At 58.4% G+C, this 22848-nt stretch overlaps 2 protein-coding genes across 2 annotated transcripts in view; one reads left to right on the forward strand and one right to left on the reverse strand.

Moving 5' to 3' along the window:
- Positions 1-6977: 6977 nt before the first annotated feature.
- On the forward strand, positions 6978-10118 carry SPHK1 (sphingosine kinase 1). The gene is made up of 5 exons (XM_077163921.1): positions 6978-7069; positions 7362-7523; positions 7604-7698; positions 7807-7922; positions 8146-10118. Exons 1-5 carry the CDS (start codon positions 7060-7062, stop codon positions 8903-8905), a joined length of 1143 nt encoding a protein of 380 aa, XP_077020036.1. The 5' UTR covers positions 6978-7059; the 3' UTR covers positions 8906-10118.
- Positions 10119-10173: 55 nt separating this feature from the next.
- Positions 10174-22848, reverse strand: part of UBE2O (ubiquitin conjugating enzyme E2 O) — a 66672-nt gene continuing 53997 nt past the window's right edge. The window contains exons 4-18 of the mRNA XM_077163920.1: positions 22005-22102; positions 21441-21504; positions 20541-20684; positions 19955-20064; positions 19690-19840; positions 19000-19472; positions 18408-18562; positions 18033-18145; positions 17812-17940; positions 17054-17143; positions 15414-16110; positions 15069-15205; positions 12670-12873; positions 12521-12578; positions 10174-12375 (exon numbers count right to left, since the gene is read on the reverse strand). Coding sequence (XP_077020035.1) covers positions 11705-12375; positions 12521-12578; positions 12670-12873; positions 15069-15205; positions 15414-16110; positions 17054-17143; positions 17812-17940; positions 18033-18145; positions 18408-18562; positions 19000-19472; positions 19690-19840; positions 19955-20064; positions 20541-20684; positions 21441-21504; positions 22005-22102 — 3294 coding nt within the window. The 3' untranslated portion in view covers positions 10174-11704. The remainder of the gene's footprint in view (positions 12376-12520; positions 12579-12669; positions 12874-15068; positions 15206-15413; positions 16111-17053; positions 17144-17811; positions 17941-18032; positions 18146-18407; positions 18563-18999; positions 19473-19689; positions 19841-19954; positions 20065-20540; positions 20685-21440; positions 21505-22004; positions 22103-22848) is intronic.

A 22848-nucleotide genomic window follows, 5' to 3' on the forward strand; every position in this document is an offset into this window, starting at 1 on the left:
CTTGAATAAATGAAGCAGTGCCCACCTTAACACTGCCAAGCACTTTACTTTTAAAGAGCTGAACATCCGTTTCATTCAGTGCCGCAGCCCGTGGGTTTAGGGGGCTTGCTGTAGTAATCTTGAAGAAAACTCTCCTTGCATACATTAATACTCATGAGGTATGATTATGGTTCCGCCTCCATTTTGCAAATGCTTTTCACATCCAGTTCAGCCGAGGTGGGATCAACTATCAAAGGCCAGGTGCCATCTGGGTAGTTATCAGGGATACGAACTGTAAACTTAAATACATCACCTTGATAAAGTCCTGCAAACCGCATTAGTTCAGCGCGATGAGGTGGCTGCACAGAGACACCAGCTGACTTCTGCTTCTCAAGCAAGGTAAATTCTGCAAGAAGAGAAGGGTGGAAGGGTAAATTCTGTAGGTGGAAGGGTCCGTGAGAAGCACGTGTGCCTTCCCAGTTTATATTTTGGCCACATGGTCTAGTGCTGGTCCTAACCTCCTTTCCCTCCCCTAACTTTACCTTTCATCCCAGAAAACTAGAGCTCTCCCCTAAATAATATTGCTGGGGACTCGCCTTGGCTTCCAGCATTCCTGAGTGTAGCATGCAGGTCACGGTGCCCTGAAACCTCATTTTTCTCATAAATTCACTGCACTGTGTTCAGTTTTGGGGCTAAGCAAATACGTGTTGGTTGACTGAAGGGAAGAAGCCTTCTTTGGGCTCTCAGAGAAGAGGGGATGTGGGGCTAGTTGCCAGCTGAGTTGGGGGTGAACAGGCAGAAAACTTGTAGGAGATGGGAAGATGAGGGCTTCTGCTGTGCCCTCGAGTGTGCACTAGTCCGGGAAGGCACAAACCTCCTTGAGGGACTTCAGCCTAAGAGGGAGACTGAGAACCAAAGGGGTGATTAAAATATCTTATGGATGCAGAGTTTCTGTTTGGGGTGCTGAAAAAGTTTTGGTAATGGATGGTGGTGATGGCATCACAACGTTGTGAGAATAACTAACAGCACGGAATTACACATTTGAATGTGGTTAAAAACGAAAAGTTAGGTGCATATATGTTGCTAGATAAAAAATGTATAAATAAGCAACATAGAACTGTATGACACAGTGACCCCTAATGTAAACCATAACTATAATTAATAGTAGAGTTATGATAATATTCCTGTAGCAGCTGTAGCAAGGGTGCCACACTAATGCAAGGTGTTAATAATGGGGGACTGGGGTCAGGAGTATACGGGAACTGTTTTTTTTTTTGCATGGGCAGGCACCGGAAATCGAACCCGGGTCTCCGGCATGGCAGGCGAGAACAGTACCTGCTGAGCCACTGTGGCCTGCCCGGGAACTGTATTTTCTGCATGACTTTTCTGTAACCTACACCTTCTCTAATAATAATAATAATAAAAGTTGGAGATGGTTGCAGAACATGAATGCAATTAAAGCCACTGAATTGTGCACTTCAAAATAATTAAAAATGGCAAATTTCAGGTTATGTATACATTTTTTGAAGATAATAAAAATGTAAAGCAAAAAAGCAGCAGCAGCACGTGTGCCACTTGCTGACTGCGCTGTCGGGGCGGGAACTGGAGGCTTGCTTATGGACAGAGCATGTGGGGCAGAGAAGCAGTTGTTTCTTTGGGGCAGTGCGTGGAGGGCGGGTTTTCATGTCCCCTGTTAATGTCTTCTCTTTGCCATCAGATCGTTTGTGTGCGGAGCTTGGGGACATGCTCCAGGAAGGTTTTGTAACGTGTACTCCAGACGAATGAATTCAGTGGTTTGTCATCCAAAGCTTCTGTCCTCAGCATTCACTTTTACCTACCTGCCTGCCAGGGTACCTCTCCCTGTTGCCTGCAACACAGAGGCATGTCTCTTCCCTTGGCTGTAACACTTGCCCATCGCTGGGGGTATCCGGGAGGGATAAATGAGTGAGCACGAAGCTTCTTCGGATGGGGTATGGAGCTGGCTGCAGCCTCAGCACCTGAGAAGTTCCCAGGATGTGGGCTGGATATTGGAGGCCAGGCCAGAGCCGGCCTTGGGCCCAAACCGGAGCTGCTGTCCATGGGAGCCTGCGGAATGCTCCTGGCGGCCACTCTTACCCTAGCTGCGGGGCGCCGTGGCTGGCCTGGCCCAGCCCACCACGGAGGAGACAGCCGGCCTGCGGCCCACGTGACAGGAGCTGGAAGGCCACCGCTTCCGCCCAGTGCCCAGGGGCCCCGTGCCTTGTGGCAAGCCCTTCCTGCAAAGCGGCATGGGGAATTCTGCCAGGCCGAAATGGAGGGGCCGGCCTGCTGCCCACTCCCTTCCTCAGGTGAAAAGGGGCGGGTTGCAATCGTGTAATTACTAGGTTTAGCAAAGATGCCAATTTCTCTCCCTCATGGGTAATTAAAAAAAAATGGCAACCAGTTTTCTTCATAGGGGCCTCTGCTAGTTGTGTCTGATGTTCCTTTTACCTAGGGTATGGACAGATAAGTAAAAAAACACAGATAAAAAAATAAACAAGTAACAGGGAAGACAAAGGGTAAAATAAATTGAGTACACGTAATTAAATTAAGGATCCTGAGATGGGGAGATTATTCTGGATTAGCTGGGTGGATTAGGAATCTCATGTGTCCTTATAAGAAGGAGGCCAGAGGGGCAGGATCAAAAGGAGATGTGAGGATGGAAGCAGAGGTTAGAGAGAGAGAGAGAGAGAGAGAGAGAGAGATTGGAAGTTGCTGCGCTGCCTGGCTCTGAAATCACCTGCCCTGAACAAGGAAGGCTGGTGGCCTCTGGAAACTGGAAAAGGCAAGGGGACACAACCCTGAAAAATCTGCTTTAGACTCCTCCAGAACTGTAAGATAATAAATTTGTATTGTTTTAAATTTGCAGTGATTTCTTATAGCAAAAATAAGGAACCTAATACACCATCTACATGATTCAGGAGGGTCAGGAGATGAAGTCTTCCAGGGAAAGTAGCACAAGGGGAGGGCCAAGAGACGGCAGGAATACTCTCTCAATAAAAGCAAGTAATTTGCCATCTGGCGGCCTGGACTCCAAGTTTAAGGAGAGGGGCCCGGCCTAGTGAATGCTTGCTTTCTTTCCCTGGGAAAAAAAATTAAAAAGGTTCTCAGGTGTGTCTCCCTGGGGAGGCTGCCCACGGGAGGAGGCAGGGTTGGGGGGGGATAGAAGGAAGTCCTGTCCACCTGGCAGACAGGTATTACCTGTGAGCCGAGCTCTGGGCTGGTAAGTCAGATCTCTGCGCGGGCACAAGTTCGATGCCGGGCCTACAGTGGGCCCCGCTGTGCAGGTGGCAGGTGACTTACCCAGGAATTGGTGGGGGTGGGGATGGGGGTGAAGCTGGCCACAGCTCAAAGTCACCTCCATACCAAGCAGCTGGGTTTCTGGGGCAGCTCTGCACCAAACCACTCATGGGGCAAACAGACACCCAAACCTCACCCAGGAGCTTAGAAATGGTGGTGGTGGGGGGGGCATGAGGACGGGTGGGGAGGTGGGCAGGACCAGGCCTCCCAGGCTCGAACCAGGACTCCAGGCCTGCTTTGCAGCTCTGTTACCCACAGGTCAGGAGGTTGGGCAGGACCCTTCACCTCGCAGGGTTTTGGTTCCCTGACTGTTAAAAGGAGAGAAGCATCTCGCTTTTGCCCAATCTTTGTCTTTCTTGGGATTCTGATGGGGAAGTGCCTTGAGATCAGATAAAGTCTTTTAGAAAGCCAGTAAGGAGAAAGGGGCTGGAGGGAGGTCTGGGTGCAGAGAGTGGGGGGTGGGCGGCCATGAATGACAAGAATGAGGGGGGCAGAGCAGAGACTGGAGGTGAGGGGGGCAGGGGGTGAGGCGGAGGGAGGACAGAGGAGCCATTGTGTGGACTGGAACCCGGGCCAGTGGGTTCGGCCCATCACTTCCCTCCCCCTGGGCCTTCCTGAGCAGGGAGCCGAGCTGGGTCTCCCGGAGGCTGCAGATAAAGCGCCCAGCAGGCCGCCGCCTCTCCCCCCACCCCCCACCCCCGGGCCCGGGAGTTTCGAGTTGTCCCCGACTCCCCCACCCCCAGCCCAGGCCGGCCCCTCCGATTCCTGGAGGAGGAAGGGGCGCTGCGACTGTCGGGCCTTCCCACCGCAGACTCAGGCACAGCGGGTGCCCCCCCGCCCCGGACCTCCCTTTCCCCTCATCAAAACCTAAGCCTTTTCAGACATGATGGAAATGCCCTAATTATATGAAATCCTCCAGGAAAGGCGGCCTGCACGGGGGCGCCTGGGGTACACACGAACCTCCTGGGCAACTGAGCCGTCCCCGCGCAGGGCAGGAAGAGCCCTCCCGAGCAGTGGAGAACGAGGTCACCCTGGCGGGTCTCCGCACCCACCTCCCACCCCGGGATGAGACCTCGGGGAGCATCTGCCCCCCTCGCACCCCCGGCCCCCTCCCCTACGTCTTCTAGGCGCCAAAGCCCTGACTTCCATCACTTGGGGGTGGGGAGGGGAGGAGGAGGGAGCGGTGGGGAAGGGAGGGAAGAGGCGGGATCTGGGCCCCTTTCCCCCGCCGCCGGTCGCGTCCCCGCGTCGCGTGACCGCAGCGCTGCGGCTGCAGCGGGGCCCTCCGCGGCCCGCGCCAGATCCCCGGGAGGGGCCGGGGCTCGGGGTAGGGGGCCGCTGAGCGCCGCTGCGAGACCCGGAGGTGCGGAGCCCGACCTCGGCGGACCCACGGGGCGGACGCGGGCCGCTGGGAGGGGGTGACGGCGCCCCCGCTGCCTCCCCTCGTTCCTTATTTCCCGGAGTTTCTCCGCCCGCGAGCGTGTCGCTGAGTCACCTTTCCGGAACGCGCGCGGGACGCTCGGGCCCCAGCCGGGGCTGACCAGGGGCTGCGCACAGCCCAGACAGCGCCGCGTGCCAGGGGGCCCCCGCACCCCGCCAGTCCAGCTCCCCAAATATTGGGAAACGGGGCCGAGCCGCCTGGGTCCTTCCGAAGAGGAGATACCCCGGAGGCGTGCCCGAGATAAGGGCGCCACCCGGCCGAACCTGCCTCTTCTCGGGCTTTAAGAGGTGATGCGCAGAGAGGGGTGCGCGGGGACGGGGCGGGGGGACGTGTGAGCCCTCTGCAGCCCGGGCCACCCCGGCCCTCCACCGGACTCCGGTTTCTCCCAAGAGGGCCCCATGTCGGCCTTGCCAACTTTCTTCACCCCGTCTGCGCAAATAAACCTCCAGGAATTTAACTCCTGGTGTTGGCTGCGGACACTTCGAGGCAGACACTTGCCTGTGATGTGTACGTTACACAAACACTGACTCCACACGCCCACTTTTGCCTGTATTAGAGCGCGAGCCCCGGGCGCCTTTCACCTTACCGCGGAGCCGGTGGGGGCGGGGGCCGGCCCGAGGCTGTGCTCTCCAGTCCCGCCCCGGCCCCTGGGCCTCTCCACACCACCAGGCTCCTCTCTGGGGCTGGGGCCGAGGGGTGCAGACCTGGATCGCCCGCCGCCAGGCGCCTTGTCTGGCCCAGGTGAGCCTCGATGGTGTCCCCTGCCTGAGTGAAGGTGCAAACTTTTGAGGTTCCTGACACGGGCCCCTTCGTCCCGCCCGCACGCGCCTGGCGGCTTCTCGGGCTGGGTAGCCCCACAGCCGAGCTGCAGGCTCAAGACGCTAAAAATAACTCTCTGCGGGATTAGCCCGGGAGCAGTAAGGAAGGCGCCGCGAGGGCCGCGGGCGAGGCGCCCCAGCCCGGGGGAAGGGTCCCGGCCTCGAATTCCCGGTGGGCAAGGGCAGGAGGCGCGGGGCATCCCGGCCGCGGGCGCCGCGGACAGCCGTGGCGGAAGTGCGGGGCGGTGAGGTCGCGGCGGCGCGGGGCGGCGGAGGGGGCTGCGGGGAGGCTGAGCCCGGCGCTGGTACCCGGCGCCCCCACCACCACAGGACGCTGCCATCGCAGCGCGCCCCTCCCGGCTGGCCAGCCGCCGTCCTCCGCCGCTTCTCCGGCTCCACCCGCCCGCGCGCCACCTCCTCGGAGCAGCCGGGGTCCGAGGCTTACGCCGTGGGCTCACGCGTGGACGAGCCGCGGGCGCGGGCTGTGCGGGGGGACCGCGCGGTGAGGCCGGGACCGCGCGGTGAGGCCGGGAGCCGATGGGCGGGGTCCAGGTCTGGAGTGCGGGGCGGGGCCTGGCCTGGCGCCACCGAGTCCCAGCGCCCTCCTCGCGGGGCGGCGCCCGGTGGCCAAGTTGAGCGAAAAGTTTGCGGCGGGCGGGAGGGAGTGCGGCCGAGGGGTCAGCGCCAGCCGGGCACTCCCGTTGTCCGGATGCGGGGCTGAAGCCGGGACTAGGTGCGTCCGCCCCAGGTCACGAAAGGGAAGGGCGGCGGCGCTTCCCCAGCGAAACGGGCCCTGTCCTCCCGCCGCTCGTGGCTCCTGGGAACTGGGACACACCACTCGCGCCGCCCGCACCCATTCCGCGCTCGGGCGAGGGCAGGCGGCGGCTGGCGACCTGAGCCGGGCTCGGCCCGCGCGACCCCCGGCGCTGCCCGCATGGGTGCGGGGCGACCCCGGAGCTCCAGACCCGGCACGCGGTGACCGGACGCAAGGCACGGGATTGCTCACCCCGAACTCGCTGCCCGGCGATGTCCGCGCCGGTTCTGGGGTGCTTTACGCAACTGGCGGGGCGAGAAGCTGTCCAGACGGAGAGAGGCACGGGGCTTTGATTCATCCCGAGGAAGGGACCCTTCGCCTCTGGGGGTGGGGAGCTCGGTCCCAGCACGGAGACGCCCTTGGTGGCACCCGACTCGGCCCCCTGTACTTCCCGGAAAACTGGGGCCGCGGTTGCAGCGATGCCGGAGCTCGCAGCGCCCAGCGCGCGGTCGCGGGAAGCCGCGGTCTCGGACCCCGCCAGCGCTGTCTCCTTTCCCTCAGATCTGGCGGCCGCAGGGAATGACGCTGGTGTCCCCACAGTCCCAGCTCGGGGCGGGGAGGGCGAGACCCACACCCGGCCCCGCGACGCCCGCCTGGGCAGCACCGATAAGGAGCTGAAGGCCGGAGCCAGCGGCAGCGCCTCGGCAGCGCCCGGGTCCCCCTGGCGGAGGGAACCGCGGGTTGAGGTTATGGATCCAGGTTTGTGGGGGGCCTGCGGGAAAGGAAGGCGGGGGTCAACTGAGCGAAGGAGAGGGGCTGGGGACTCTCCAGAGAAACGGTTTTCCCGAGGAAGCCAGAAGCCGACCGGTCCTGAGCCCAGGGCCCGGTGGCAGGGGCAACGCACTCTGCTGGGGCTGCTTCGTCCCGCCAGGCCCCTAGTGGGTCCGCCACGGAGAATTTCAGGCACCAGTTTTGCACCCCAGGGCCCCTGTCGTCATCCTCAGCCCCCCCTGGCAGGGTGGGGACAAGACCGTTTGGCGTGTTTCCCCAGCCGGCGATCCCCAGGGCCCCAGGGCACGGCTCCCGCGGCCCTGCCACGTGCTGGTGCTGCTGAACCCGAGGGGCGGCAAGGGCAAGGGCTTGCAGCTCTTCCGCAGCCACGTGCAGCCCCTGCTGGCCCAGGCGGATGTCTCCTTCACACTGGTGCTCACTGGTGAGTTGCCTCCCCCAGCAGGTTCTGGAAGGGCCCCAGCCCGGGAAGGCCGGCCCTGACAGCCACCCAACTCCCTGCAGAGCGGCGGAACCACGCACGGGAGCTGGTGCGGGCCGGGGAGCTGGACCGCTGGGACGCGCTGGTGGTGATGTCTGGGGATGGCCTGATGCATGAGGTGAGGCCTGCATGGCCAGGCTGGGACCAGGTCGTGGCAGGGACCCAGTTGGCAGGGGCGGTGGCCAGGTGCCTCCCAGGCTGAGGCGGCGAATATGTGCTCCAACAGGTGGTAAATGGGCTCATGGAGAGGCCCGACTGGGAGACCGCCATCCGCAAGCCCCTGTGTAGCCTCCCGGCTGGCTCTGGCAACGCGTTGGCGTCTTCACTGAACTATTATGCCGGGTGAGAGCCCAGGGCCAGAGACGACCTTGGATTCCCCTCTGTGCCGCTCTGCTGCCAGCCTTTCTCTTCTGTGTTCCCTCTTCTCCCACCCAAGGTTCCAGGGCCCAGTACAGGTGACCCCAATGGGGCTGCCTTCCCCACTCCGTTCCACCTATCCTCCTGGGGACCAGATGTCACTTTGCCTGCCCTCACTCCCCTGTCCCATCTGACTTGTTCCCTGCAGTTTTGAGCAGGTGACTAACGAAGGCCTCCTGACCAACTGCACGGTGCTGCTGTGCCGCAGGCTGCTGGCGCCCATGAACCTGCTGTCCCTGCACACCGCCTCAGGGCTGCGGCGCTTCTCCGTGCTGAGCCTGGCTTGGGGCTTCATTGCTGATGTGGACCTGGAGAGTGAGAAGTATCGGTGCCTGGGCGAGAAGCGCTTCACCCTGGGCACCTTCCTGCGCCTGGCAACCCTGCGCATCTACCAGGGCAGACTGGCCTACCTCCCTGCGGGAAGGGCTGTCTGCCCCGCGCCCGCCCTGGATGGGCAGGGCCCAGTGGACGAGCACCTTGTGCCTCTGGAGAAGCCGGTGCCATCTCACTGGACTGTGGTGCCCGACCAGGACTTCGTGCTGGTGCTGCTGCTGCTGCACTCGCACCTGGGCAGCGAGATGCTGGCGGCGCCCATGGGCCACTGTGCGGCCGGTGTCATGCACCTGTTCTACGTGCGGGCAGGCGTGTCTCGGGCCTCACTGCTGCGCCTTTTTCTGGCCATGGAGAAGGGCAGGCACATGGAGTACAACTGCCCCCACTTGGTCTACGTGCCCGTGGCAGCTTTCCGCCTGGAGCCCAAGGATGGCAGAGGGGCCTTTGCTGTGGACGGGGAATTGATGGCCAGCGAGGCTGTGCAGGGCCAGGTGCAACCTGACCTCTTACAGATGGTCAGTGGCTGTGTGGAGCCCCCACCTGGTGGCCACTCTCCCCAAGGAGAGCCCTCCTGATTCTGTGGGGCTCTCTGTGCCTTAGTCTCCTGGGAGAGGGAGTCAGGACCTTCCCTCCTTCCCTTGGAAGGTGGGGAGGGGTGGGAAGGGTTTCTGGAAAAGGGCTGTGCCTTGGAAGGTCAGATTTTGCCCACCAGAATGTGGCCCTGGGCCAACAGCCCAGCTGCCCATGGAAGCCACTTCATCTTGTTCTGGGAGCCCCACCCGATGAATCAAATCCAAATAAAGTGACATTCCCAGCCTGCAGGTCTTGTCATAGGAAGGGAGCAAGGGAAGTTTGGTTTTGCTCCAGCCAAGGTATTCAATGGTAGTGATGCCTGATGGTGCCCACGGACTGGTCAGTGTCTGGTACTGGCTTCTGGGAATGGCCATTTTGGAGGTGGGCACAGGACCAGAGCTGGAGTGGTAGACAGGGCTCTCCTGCAACTTTGCTTATGCCACCCGGGGACTGAAGGAACCTTAGCACTTGGCCAGCTGCCTCATTCCATACATGGGCAGTGAGGCTCAGGGCCAGCTAATCTCAACAAATCTGACTGGAGTACCAACATGGACTCTAATTCAGCAGGAAAGGGAAACCATCTCTGAGTCAGGGTATTGGGGGCAACTGGCAAGGACCAAGGGGTATGGATTTCAGAAGTCAAAATGTCAGGTAGCCACTCCCTTTTAAAAGGAGTCTGTTGTCCCCCTTGGTGAGTTCCAGGGTCCCTTCAGGCTGCCAACTCTGGTCCCCCACCTCTGTCCCCAGAGTGTTGGGTGGGAGTTACAATGGAAGCAGCCGATGCCAACCCCGCCCACTCCCCGCTCCCATCCCCACAACCTGGCAACCAAGTCCAGGAGGGTAGCACCTGTCCACAGCCAGGTACCAGGATGTCAGCTACTCCAGCAGGTGGAAGAAGCTGAACTGGTATAACTAGTCAAAAATAGGCCTCTGGTGACCTGGTGACCAGAACTGCCAGATAGTGGGCATTGCTGAAAACCGGCCCTTGAGCAATGGAACACAAACCTGCCCAAGGGAAGAACCTTGAGATCCTTATTGTCCAGCCCCAATAAGTCCCGCAAATGGAAATGCAAAAGAGGTTTCAGTGGGTTGGGCAGGAGGAAGGAAAGTTTGCAGTGGTCCCTCATCTGGCCCTAGAGACCAGGACTGGTGACATGTGGCCACAGGCCTTCCCTGGCAGCAGGGCCTTTTCTTTCCCTAGGGAGGGTGGTGTCTGAGAGAGACTTAACACAGGGTGCCCCACACGGGAAGAAAGGCAGCGGAGCCGAGGTGAATGGCAGAGGCAGGTTTAATGGTGTCACCTTGTCTTTTTTGTACATTGTAATGAGCCAACCCCCAAAAAAATGCAAGTAAAAAAAAGTTTAATCACAGCACTTTATACAGATATTGTTAAGCAATAGGCTTTCACATCTCCACATGAACAACGCACTTGGAAGCACAGCCCCTGTCACTTGGGGTGTTTCTCCGACAAGGTTCAGTCTGGGGTCCAGTGCCGCGTGGTCCGTGCGTGGTCCGGCCTGTCGTCCTGCCACGCTGCCGCCGGCCAGGTGGGGGTGGCACCGCACAGGTGTGGAGCCAGCTTAAGGCTAACAAGACGCATCATGCTTTGGCTTTTTTTTTTTTTTGTCTTTTTTTCTTAATAAGTGTTAAGATTTTTGCTTTTGAGATTTTATTTTTTTTCAACCTTAAATATTACATACATACACCCAAAGTTACATAGCTGTGGTGTGCTCAACAGCAACCTCTTAACCTGGAGCTTCACATTATCAAAAGCTTAGAAAACTTGTAAACCTCTGGGCCAGTCTCTGGGAGGGAGGAGAGGTCCTGCCAGCTACCCCTCTCTCCCCGGCAGCTTGCAGAGTTTGGAAGCAAAGGGCTGGCTGGACGCTCTGTTCTCACCGGAGGCAGGGGCCAAGCCCCAGGGTTATCATTCGATAAAGGGAGGGGCTGGTCTACGGGAGGGGCCCTAGCACTGGCCCTGGTGCTGCTGCCCCCACCCCCTTGGGCCCTGAGATGAGGCTCAGCAGGGAACAGCCATTCGCTTCCCTCCAAACAGGCGAGGCCCTTACAGCTGGAGCTGCCGACTCCCCAACCCAGGACAGGAAGAGCAAGGAACCTGCAGCTGTTTCTTTCCCGGCAGTTCCCTGGCCCTCAACTCTATGTGAGTGCATGGGGGCTTCCACTCGTCACACCCAGGGCCCAGGCCTAGCTGGTCCTGGCATTCTCGGAAAACAAGGCCAACAGGCCCCAGGAGTCAGAGAGCAGCACCAACTCCCGAGGGACCACGTCGATGCCAGAGACTAGGGGAGTCTGGGATGTCAGCAGGGGGGCCTGGGATACAGGGAGCCAAGTTGAGCTGAAGGGGTTGAAAGGGACCAGAGGAACTGCTGGAGCCACCCACACTTCATGCAAGGCACAGCCACCTGCTGCTGCTGATGTGCAGAGCACCTGGGCCACACAGAGCCCAGTGCCCGGCCCTAGGAAGACTCCATCTGAGCTGAGAGGGAGAGGGCAAGGACATGCCGGGACATTTTGCCTGGGGTGACAAATGGACAATCAGCAACACAGTTCAGATTTTCTTTGCCATGGGGACCCGCCTGTCCAAAGATTGCTTCAGAATAGAAACAGCAGCATCTCAAGAAACTTCTGGCACTTCAGCATCAAACTCACCTTGGGAGAAAAGAGGACAGTGGGGGCTTGCTTCAGGGTAGAGGAAGCAGGGAAGAGAGATTCCAGGGGAGGGAGTGAGCAGGCAGCAGCTGGCCTCTCCCGCTGTGTTGCTCTTTCTTTAGGACTGGCGGCTATTTGTCCTCTGTGCTCTCGGGCATGCCTGCCTCTACCAGAGCTGCCCGGAATTGTGTCAGGACACCCCGGATGCTCTTGATGAAACCTTTAGAAAGTGGGAAGAGGGGGAAGCCGATGTCAGGGTAGCCACTCTTCTCAGGCAAGAAGCTCCGGTAGCTCTTTCTCCGCTTCTTTGGTTTGACACTGGGTGGCACTGATGCATCCGGTGCTGCCTCCGAGGTCTGGTCCATGTGGTCCCTGCTGGCTGAGGCCGAGCCCTGGGCACCGCCCTCCGAGTCTGAGCCCTGGGAGGCCTCGCCAGGGGCCAGCCCTCCGTCCTCAGGTTCTTCTCGGCTGGAGTCTGAGAGCTCGGCCCCGGCTGGTGGCTCAGGTGAGCTGCCGTCCTTGGGGACCCCGTTGGGCAGCGCGTGGGCCCTCTCCAGCAGGGAATGGGTTTCCAGCCAGGACTCGATGCGGTTCACCAGCCGCCAGCCACCGGCACTGAAGTGCTGCCGGATCTCCTGCTCAAAGACCTCGGGGGGTCGCCGCACCAGCTGGGTCATGGACTGCACCACGCGGATCAGCGCCATCTCGTTGTAGCAGCGGCTGTTCTCATAGCCCTCCTGCAGACCCCGGTCGCTGTCAAAGCCAGCTTCGTTGTAGTACGGCTCGTTCACCAGGATGAGACCTGCCGGGTGGAAGCAGGCCCCTCTCAGAGGGTGGGAGAAGCCCACCGGGTAGGCCTGACCTTGACACCCACGAGGGTGGCCAGGGCTGCTGTGTTCCCCAAGCCCTCCCTATTACCACCCCTCTGGCTTTTGGCCCAAGTGTACCTTGGATAGAGATGAGCACCTGGAGAAGGCTAGATTTGCTCGTCCACCTCTCTGTTCCCTGAAACAAGCAGGCAGCACAGTCAGCTCTGCCCAAGCCTGGCCTGCGCCTGGCTCCCCGTTCCCAGCGGCACAGCTGGTGCCGAGCTCACCTTTCCAATCCAGGTGCCCAGGAGGCTGACGCACACTTTCCCATTGTCATACAGATTGGGGTTCAGGCGGCCACTGCACTGGGAGAGGTAGCAAAAGTGGGGGGGCACGGCTGGGTAGATGTTGGGGAGCTGAATGTCAAACAGGTAGAGGCCGTCCTCATAGGGAGTCCGAGTGGGGCCCTTAATTAGGGCCGAGAAGAGGTCCTAGAGGAGGGAGGAAGGGAAGGCTAAGGCTTGGGGGAGGCTTGGGGTGCCTGGGTTTGGCTCCTTCCCAGGGTAAGGTGCCAATCAAGCGGAAGCAGCAGCAGCATCCTGGGACTCTGGGAACTGCTGGCAGCAGAGAAACTAAGCGCAATATCTCTGTGCAGACCTACTTGGTACCTTCTGACCCTGGCATAAAAGGAATTTTCCAAACTGTTTTTTATCACATCAGTTTTTTTCCCTCATAAATCATTATACATATTCCATTCCTTGAAACACCTGCCCTGACCTCAGTGCCAACAAGGCCACAACTACAACAAGGAAAATGATGAACGACAGTTGTATGGCGAGGCTATCCTTGCTTTGGGAGGGCCGGGGGCGTGGGTGGTCTCCCCACCAGAGGGAAGACTGTCAAGGAGCAGAGTCAGAGGAGGAGCCATCAACCCCCAGGGCAACGTGTGTGTGGGTAAGCAAGGAGCTGGGAATGCGGCAGAGGGCAGAGGGAAGATGGTAGAGGGCAGAGGGCAGGGCACTAGCTGGATGCACAGGATCGTCTCGTGCTCATCCTACCGGCACCAGCCTGTGAGCCCCGAGATACATACTGCTTCCCTCGCCCTCTGAGTGAGATCCGGATAAAACAAAACCAAAAATACTGCTCCCTTCTTTCCTCAGCAGAGCTAGACAGGTTGGGAGTTTTGAAAGGAAGTTTACTAAAACCCAAGGTAAACCAGAAGCAGTATTAAGACACGTGAGCTCATTGGACTCCACGGATCCCGAGCCCCGGTTTGCTCCCCGCCGCCTAGGCTGGGCCCCTGTTGTGCCGACAGTCGGGGTCTAGCACGGTGCCTGGGTCTCCCTGGACACTAGGGAGAGGCATGGAGCAGGTACCCTCTCGTGGGATGGGAAGGAGGTGCTCACATCTCAGCCACGCTGAGCCTGGCCCACGGACCGAAGAAAACGAACAGGGCGTGCCACACGAGGGCACACTCCTCTCTGCAGCTGCAAAGGAATGAACGAGACCAACGGGACCCACTGTGGGTAGGTCTCAACACTATTCGGCTGAATGAAGAAAGCGAGCTGCAGTGCAGTGTGGACACTGGCATGCTGCTCATGTGAAGCAAATGACACAGAATATGCAGTGCTTATGGTGACAGGTGAGAACGTAAAGTAGACAGGTCTGGAAGGAGAGCTGTGCGACTTCTGACCGTCCTGACCCCTGGGACCTAGGACTGGGGGACTGAGGAGGGGGTCAAGGGCCACTTCAGCTTTTCCTGTAAGGTTCTAAGTTTTCAAAAAGAAAAGTGGTGGTTTCAAGCAAATGATATTTTTCAATAGTGCCTGGCACAGAAATCCAACCCCAGAGACCAGGAGCCAGCGATGAGGATGAATTAGACCATCATTCCGGAAGTGGGCAGTTGAAGCCTGGGCACAGCCAGGCCGTCCAGGGTGAGAGTCAGGGCCCACCTACACTTCGCTGGAAGGAAAAGGGGGGAAACATTGTCTGACAATCCCAGAAAATAATACAAAATATCGTGCATCATGACAATTTCCCCAACTACCTCTGTAGAGATAGTGAATTGGGCAACAAGAGCAAAAGAGACCTAAGCTTGGTTAAACAAACTGTTGAATAAAGTTCCTGAACTTTCCTATTTGTGGGCTTTTCAGTCTGATTAGAGAATTGGCCAGCAAATCTGTGCTCCAGTCCCTGCACAGAACTGGACTGTTAGGGGAGGAGGGCATCGTGGCTGAGGGCAGACTCTGGAGTCAGGCTGCCTGGCTTCCAATTCCAATCCTTTGCCCTACGACAGACTGACTTTGTGATGTTGAGACTTAATCTCTGTGCCTCGACTTCTTCCTTTGTAAAATGAATAATAAAAGTCTACACGTCAAAAAAAAAAAAAGGACTCAGGTAACAATATTATAATTTAAAACTAATTTTCAAGGGGGAGGGAAGAAAGAGCTGCTTGGCCCAGACACCCTGGGGGGACCTTTACCAGCCCTGAGACTGTAGGGCCTGGGGCCCTGGGTCAGCCCTCACCTGTCTGGGTTTTGCTACAGCATCTGGGAAGGGGTGGACAGCCTCTCAGGTGCCTTCCAATCCAGGGGCCCTGGACCCCGAGGCTGGTGGCCTCTTCGCACCAAGGACCCCCACGGCCCACCTGCATTTGCCCAGGCCACGCTCATGCCAGTCTACTTGCCATTCGATCTTCGAAAGTCTTGACCATTATGCCATCGGGCAGTGAGGTAGCCAGCAGCGCCATCTCCTTCCGTACTGTGCTGAAGAACTTCTTGGCTTCTGGAGGCTGGAACTCAATTTTCTTAAAAGAGTGATTTGCTGGAGGGGGAAGAAAAGGGTCCGTTAGTTTGCAGAGAGGTCCTGGGAGCCACCCTGGGGCAGATGGGCTCAGAGGAAGCAGTGGCTTGGTATGACCCCTGGCAGGTGAGGAACCCACATGCTTCCCACCGACCTCTGGGTGTCAGGCCCACCCTGGGAGGGAGGTCTGGCCACCCGGCCTCCAGGTCTGTGAGAGGGGCACACTCACAGGGCGCAGACTCCAGCACCGAGAAGACCTCGCCCTTGGCGCTGGTGAAGGTGACGCCCGGCTTGCCACCACACTGCTGGCAGAGAACCGGGGTCTCACTGGGCCACTCGGCCTTCGCAGAAGGCTGCACCTCAGGCTTGTCCTCCTTGCGCTCTGTGTCAGGCATTGCCTCCATCTTCTCTTCCTCTGCGATGGCCACGTTGTCCAGCGTCTTCTTTAGGTTTTCCTGCAGCTTCTTGATGTCGTCCAGAAATTTCTTCTCCCGTGTTGGCTTCTCGGGCTCTGCGGTGGGGGAGGTGGGCGAGCCCGTCAGAAGCTGCTCCACTGTCATGTTCTTCAGGCTCTCCAGGATCTTGATGGCCTCCTTCAACTCCCGGAAGCTCTTCGGGGGCCCGTCTTTGCCAGCCTTCTCCATCAGCCCAGCCATGGGGGCAGCCATGGCCACCGCTCCCTGGATGGCCGCCGTAGCTGCCTCTTCACTGATCACCACCCCCTTGTCTTCCTCAGGGAGGGCTGGCTGCTCGGCGGGTGGGACTGGGGGCTCCTCTATCTTGGGGTGTTCGTCCTCCACCAGCCCATTGTCCGTCTCCCAGCTGTCACTATCATCCTCCCACTCATCTGAGGAGGCCCCACTGGTGCTGCCTTCCACCGAGTCATAGTCCGACTCCTCGATCTCAGACTCGATGTTATACAAGTGCTGCATGCAGAGGAAACACAACGCAATGCAGATGGAGCGCTGGTCAGGGAGGATACCTCCCCATTACGGGGAAGGAGCTCTGCTGGAGGGGGCTCTGGGGGCACCTGATTCTCACTGCTGAGGCCTTCCAGCCCTACTCCCTTGCTCTGGACCTTGAAGCTGCCTTCACCTGCCACCCCTGTCCCCCCACCCCCCAAAGACCGAAGCCCCAGCCTGACGAGCCTATATCCTGTTCCAGCCTAGCCACCCCTCTGTACTGGGCATTTGGTCAGCATCTGCCCAATCCAGGGAAATCTTGGCAAACACAGCTCCCCCACCTCTAGGACTAAGACTCTGTGGCAGGCGCAGCCTCTGGGCCCCACCAGGGTGTGAGGATGTGTGGGTGAGAAAAGGCCTGTGTCACATCCTGTTCTCTGTCCCCGGAATAGCCGCAGGGACAAGGGGAGTGTCCCCACCCGCACCCCCACACTGGCACCAGGAGCAGGGAACCGAGTGGTGGAACAGCCAGAACAAGTGGGAGCTCTCTCGGGGCCAGCTGTTTTCTCCATTCTCTTTCTTATCTGTTAATTTTTCCCAGAAATGGAAGGAAAGGTTCAGTATTCTTTAGGAAATAACTTGCATTTTCTCAGCATAGTGAAATAAGAATCACACTCAGGCAAATTCTGGAAGTTTGTAAAAATCTCCACGCCCCTGGGGATGTAGCGCACCTGCTAGGTGAGGCCAGATGAAAGGTGGGGCTGGGGACATGTGATGCCCGATGCCCCTCACCTGGCCTTAGGCGTCACACCTACCCAAGATCGCCAATCCCCAAAAGAAACTCTTGCCAGTAAGAGTGGAGAGCTGGTCCTTTCCATCCCTTGGGGCAGGTACAGGAGATTGGCCCTGGCTCCCTGCACAGGCCTCCACTGCCATGGGTGAGAGTTTTGGCTCTGGGCAGTCTCACCTGGGGCAGGATGATGGTCTTGGAGTTGTCAGCCCACACCACCTCCACCTTGCTGCTGACGTCCACACGGGCCACCTGGCCCACTGACGGCTGCAGAGCAAGCAGGACAGAATCAAGAGCGCAGCTCCTCGGTAGGCCCAAGGGCCAGGAAGCTGGAGAAGAGCCCCAGCAGTGGGCAGTGTGGGACAGGGCTACCGGGAGTGAGGAGACGGGGGTAGAGAATAACTCACACAGAGGCGTCCCTGCCCCTTCAAGGCTCACTGCCCACGGGGTCCCTGCCAGGTGCCTACACTCTTACTCTAACAAGCCCCTGCTAACTCACAGACGCTGGTCTCTCTGGGCTACCTGCCACTTCCAGGAAGAAGTTTCCTCCCTCAATATCTTTGTGTCCACTTTTTCTCTGCATGGCAACTGCCCCTCCTCTACTCCATGCTCCTACTTGTTCTTTAAGGCCTAGCTCTACCCCCTCCCAAGCCCCAAGCCCTCCTGCAACCCTAGAGGATATTACACCACTTTGGCAGCACTTCTGACAAGGAATTTAGTCCTGGCTGCAGGAATGCTGACCCCAGCGGGGAGGCAGACCCTTCTGTCCGGGTGCTGTGAGTGGGGCTCCGGGCCTGGGGGAGGGGCAGCAGTCCCTGTGGGAGGCAGGGAGGACACGCAGGTCTTGTCTCCCGGAGCCACCTGGTGGCAACACCCGGAACTGCAGTTGCTGCAGAACCTGCACTTAGAGGTGAAGGAGAGCCAGGTGTGTGTACCTCGTCCTCCCTGGGTGGTGCCCCATCCTCAGTGTTGCCGATGCGGATGACAATGTCGGTTGTGCGGAACCGGAAGTCGGGGTGGTCAGCGATGTCGTAGACGCTCACGTCTTCCTCCTCGCCAATCAGCTGGGGCACAGGGTGGGTAGTCCTAAGCGCAGGGCCCAACACCTTCCCCACCCCAGCCCACGCTGAGGACAGAAGGGACTGCACGTGCTCACCTCCACATCGTCCCCACTGGGCCGAAGCTTGAACCACTTCACCATGCAGGTGCGGCCGGTGTGGTCCCCGGACTGTACCACACCGTAGACGGCAGGGTCCGCGCAGCCCTGGACTGGGATAAGCAGGGAGAGACGTGGCTGGCCCCTCCTGCCCCAACCCCCTCAAACCACAGCAGGGCCCAGAACCCAGTCTTTCCAGGAGCCCATAAAAGGCCTTGCCCCAGGCCTTGAAAGAGCAAGACAGCTTTAAAAGGGGCACCCCCAAACTGACCCCAGTGTAGTTTTGACCCTGACCCTCTACTCTGTTAAAACAACTTCTCTCCCCTCCTGCCTGCCCCCTCTGCTGGGCTCTCAATCTCCCGGAGCTGGCACTACCTCGCTTGTCGACCACGAAATCTCCAGGGCAGAACTCGTTGTTGTCCAGGTGGTGCACAGGGAAGAGGTCATTGGAGCGGATGTTGCGCTCCACAGAGCCGTCCTGCCACGCCACGTCTGCCGAGGTCATTGTGGTCACCACCTCCACGGCTACCCTGCAGGGACCAGGGGTCAGGCTGTGCCAGGGGCCTCTGGGAGGAAAGGCAGACCTTTCTCTTCTTGCCCCACCCCACCTCCCCTGGGCCAGGCCACGTGAAACTCCTGAATCCTCAGACAACACGGTCAGCAAAGTGGGTGGTGGCGTGAGCATTCCACAGGCACAGTTTTCAGGCACCTGCGTTCTCAGAGAATGCAGTTTGGGAGAGCCCAGGTGAATGTGGTCCCAGAAGGCCAGGCCTGGGCCAATCCCACTACCCCACCCTCCACAACACCCGCTCACCAGGGCCCCTGAGCACCTCCACACTACCTCGAGGGGCACCCCTGAGCCACTGCAAGGCTGGCAGCCGGCGTGCTCTTGTGTGTGTTAAGGGGGTGAGCTCTGCTCCGCCTTGGGTGGGACGCTTAGCCAGGGAGGGGCACCTGCTGCATCTACCTGTCCCCGGGCTTCAGGTCACGAGTTATTTTATTCTTCTTTCTCTTGTGTTTCCGCTTTAAGTTCTTGATGGACAAGGGGATGCTCTTCTTGCGGCTGGCGCCACTCCCGCTCTGAGAGGAGGTGGTGGAGCTGGCAGAGGAAGTCACCGAGCTGGTGTCGTCCGTGTCATCAGCAGCCTCGTCGTCTGCATCCTGCTCTGCCGAGTGCAGCCTGTCGTCTGTGCCTTCCTTTAGCAGGAAAGGGGGCAGCTGCTCACTGGCGTCGTGGGGCTCCTCTGGACCCTCATCCTGCAGCTCCACGGGACTGGCAGAACCTTCAGGTGTCTCCTCGGGGCTGGCTGACCCCGGATCGCTCTTGGTTTTGGCTTCCCCTTTCTTGTCTGGATCCTCCATGGAATGGTCCCTGGAGCACTGGGTGTCCGGGGAGCAAGACATGATCCTCACAACCTGCTTCTTCAGGAGGCGCTTCACCTGAGCGAGGGACACAGAGGGACAGCTGTGGGCTGGGCAGCAGGGCAGCTTCGCCCAGGCACCCTGGTCTGGGTGGGTGACAGCTATTTGCACCTAAGTGGCCAGCAAGGGTCATCACAGCTGCCCACTGGGAAGCACAGACCGTCCTTCCTGGCTGTGGAAATGGTTGAAGGCCAGTTCCTCAAATGCCCACCGACTCCCAACCCCAAGGACATACCTTCTTGGCCATAGAGCCCTCCCCCTGGGCGCAGTTTTTTTCTGGACATTCACAGGCAATCTTGGCCGGCTCTACCTTGGCTGGGAAGACATACAGACAGCGCTCCCCAAGCTGCCGCTGAGCATGGTCAAAGCATCCGAGACGCTTCACCCTAGGAGGGGAAGAAGCAGGGCTGGGCCAGGCTGGACTTCTGGGAGGCAAGCACCAAGACCTGGAGGGCCTGCCACGGGGACAGGGGGTCCGGGGGACATGCTGGAGAACTCACCTGCCTAGATTTTCCTGGGTGATGACAGAAGGTGGGGGGCTGACGCTGTCCGTGCCCCCTGGACAGAAACTCTTGGTAATCCATGTGACTTTCAGCTCTACCACCTGCACCTGGAGACAGTGGGGATGGTGGGTGAGCCAAGACAGGTTCTAACTCAACCTCTCAATCAGCTGGGTGGGAGATCTGCTGCCCACAGCCCACCAGACAGCAGGGCAGGCCTCTGAGGTGTAGCACCACACCTGGAACATGCCCTGTAACTACAGCCTCCTGCCTTGAGCTTTGGCCAACCCCCCTACACAGGAGTACACAACTCTTATTGTCCCCAGAGCCAGTCACCTCCTCAGCAGCAGTTGGGGCCCAGAAGGACTGTCACTCTCTGTCCTTCTGGCTCAGTCTCTGTCCTTCTGGCTCAGTCTGTGCATGTCAGGGTAGGGGGTAGCTGACTATTGGTCACCCCATGGCTAAGGTCTGGGTTCCCTTCATCCTTTCAGGTCAACAGAGCCCAGAGGCTGAGGAACAGGGCTGGGCAGAGCTCGGCTCTGGGGCATGGAAGCTGAGGACTGCATCCCTGTCCCCAGGGCCCTACCTCTTCTACCACCACGCGGAACTTGCTCTTGGTGCTGAGCACGGGCTTGACCCCCGACAGCCACTGGACACTGGAGAAGATCTTGGCAGGGCCAATGAGCACCTGGCCTGGGTAGAAGCCATAGGAGTCGTCGAAGAAGAGGCCCTGAAAGATTGGGGCAGGAGGAGAGGCCTTTCGAGTGGTGCCTCCTCTGCAAGATGTACTCCTGCCTGCCCTCTGCCACCGTGCCCATGCCCCGGACCACCCCCTACACTCCTGCCTGCCCTTTGCCACCTCCCCCGCACCACCCCCAAAACTCCTGCCTGTTTTCTGCCCACCCTAACCCACCCCTGCACAACCCCACCCTCCACTCCTAAAACAAGTCCTAAGGTTCTAGAACAGCAGTTTTCAAACCTTTATGTGCATACAAATCACCCAGGGGTCTTGTTAGGATGCAGATTCTTATTCATGCTACATCTCTAACCAGCTTTCACCGATGTCAGTGCTGCTGGTTGAGTAAAACTCTGGAGGGCTGTAGTCCCCAAACATGTTTGATCATATATCGTGCACCCCCGAAGTACATTCATTCATTTGCAAGTTGTGCACAGGTTCTACTGTGCTAATATACTGTCCTGTACTAAGACACTGTATACTCTCTAAGACAGAAGGATTGAGATTTGAAAAGGATGAAATAAAAGCAAGCTAAATGCAAATTAAACTCCTGAGTCTCTGTTTAGAGAATCCCTGGCACTCACCGACCCCTTTTCTAGGAAACCGCCTGGCCTAGAAGGACCACTTAGCGAGGGACAACTGCTAGCTACTTGCTAGGCAGTGTTCCTTCCCCTGTAGCCCAGAGCGCTGAAAAATGAGAGGGGGGTACATCTGAACCCTGGGAGGCCTTCCTGGGTAGGATAAACGTACTGAGTCACTGACGTGGGGGCAGACATCGTAGAGCTTGGCACCATCTTCAGTGTTCATGGAGCACCTAAAACAGTGAGCAGAGGCTAAGTCTCCACCAGGGGCCCAGGCACTGGAGCCAAGAGAGCTGACAGCAGGGACACAGTGTTTTGCTGATCACTATCCAACAGTAGTTAGCCAGAGGAGCCAAAAGGGTGACATGATTCAGACGGCACAATGCATCCTCCATCAACAGCTCAGCCTCTCAGCTGGTGAAGTAGCAACTCTCTTAAAACGTACGAGACCCTAACCCCAGATCTGAGGGCCCACTGCCATTCAAGCATCTGAAATAAAGCACTAGTCCCTAGCAGATACCCTACACTTCTCTCCCTAAGCCAAGACAGAGCTGAGCCCAGGAACTGAGCAAGATAATTAGATGAGATGGAGGGCCCGGCACCAGGTCAGGTCCTGAAAGCGAGGCCCTGAGAGGCCACCACACTCGCCCACAGGCCCATTAGACAACACTCTCTTTTCTCCCGATGGGCGCCCTTCCCAAGCCTGGGGACCACCCTGTGGTGTGCTCTCTACCTGGCACCGTTGGACAGCTTCAGGACGATCTGGTTCTTCAAGTCGTAGACCTTGCCAAGCCAGCAGTCATAGGCGATGTAGTCCCCATACATGAAGGGCTGCAGGCCGAGGGATGGGCAGTGAGGGATGGCAGAAGAGGCCGGTTGCTCAGGGCAGGCATTCCTCTGGGGCCCACCAGGACAGGGAGGAAGGCTCTAGACAGCTTACTGCCAGGACAGGCCAACCACTGTGGACCTAAGTAACTGCAGCAGCAGGTTTCCCCTAAGAATTCCAAGCTCTCCTGGTGGGCAAGAGGCTGCAGCAGCCCGCTGTCTGGGGGGTGGGGGGTAGAGAGGACGGCTATGTGGTCTGGAGGCTGGTTACACTGACAAATAAGAGTTATTTGAGTAAATGGGTGAATATATTAAGGATAACGAAAGCCAAGTGAGAAGGTCCTCAGGAACACGGAAAGTGGGAAGAGAGAGAAAACCTGAGGTGTTGAGTGCGATCGGAAATAGCAGGATGAAGTCACGTATTTTAGTGCAGAAGCAGAACAGGTGCTGACATATTCAGACCTGTGTCACATGTACATATGAACGCCTAGTCCTAGTGCTGTCCTAAAAGGGCTGAGCAGCAATCAGTACTTAGACTCTAGGTCTCGTGCTCCTAATCCCACTCTCCTCTGAAAGGAACCAGGGCTCTTTGGAGAAATGGCCACGTCCAGGGCTGGGGAAGAGAAAATAAAAGATGAGACTGGAACATCCCTGAGCTGGAAAGTAAGAAAGTGCTCAATAAGGGGGACGTTGTAAAAAGAGACAGTGGCCACTTGAAGGGGCTCTCACTGGTCAAAGATGGGGTACTGTGA

Source organism: Tamandua tetradactyla, chromosome 6, assembly GCF_023851605.1.
Source record: "Tamandua tetradactyla isolate mTamTet1 chromosome 6, mTamTet1.pri, whole genome shotgun sequence".
Lineage (NCBI taxonomy): Eukaryota > Metazoa > Chordata > Mammalia > Pilosa > Myrmecophagidae > Tamandua > Tamandua tetradactyla.

Bases quoted from the DNA above. Each gene is read 5' to 3' on its own strand.
- SPHK1 (XM_077163921.1), top strand. The intron at 7,524-7,603 runs GTGAGTTGCCTC...AACTCCCTGCAG, and splicing joins CTTCACACTGGTGCTCACTG to AGCGGCGGAACCACGCACGG. The intron at 7,923-8,145 runs GTGAGAGCCCAG...TGTTCCCTGCAG, and splicing joins TCACTGAACTATTATGCCGG to TTTTGAGCAGGTGACTAACG.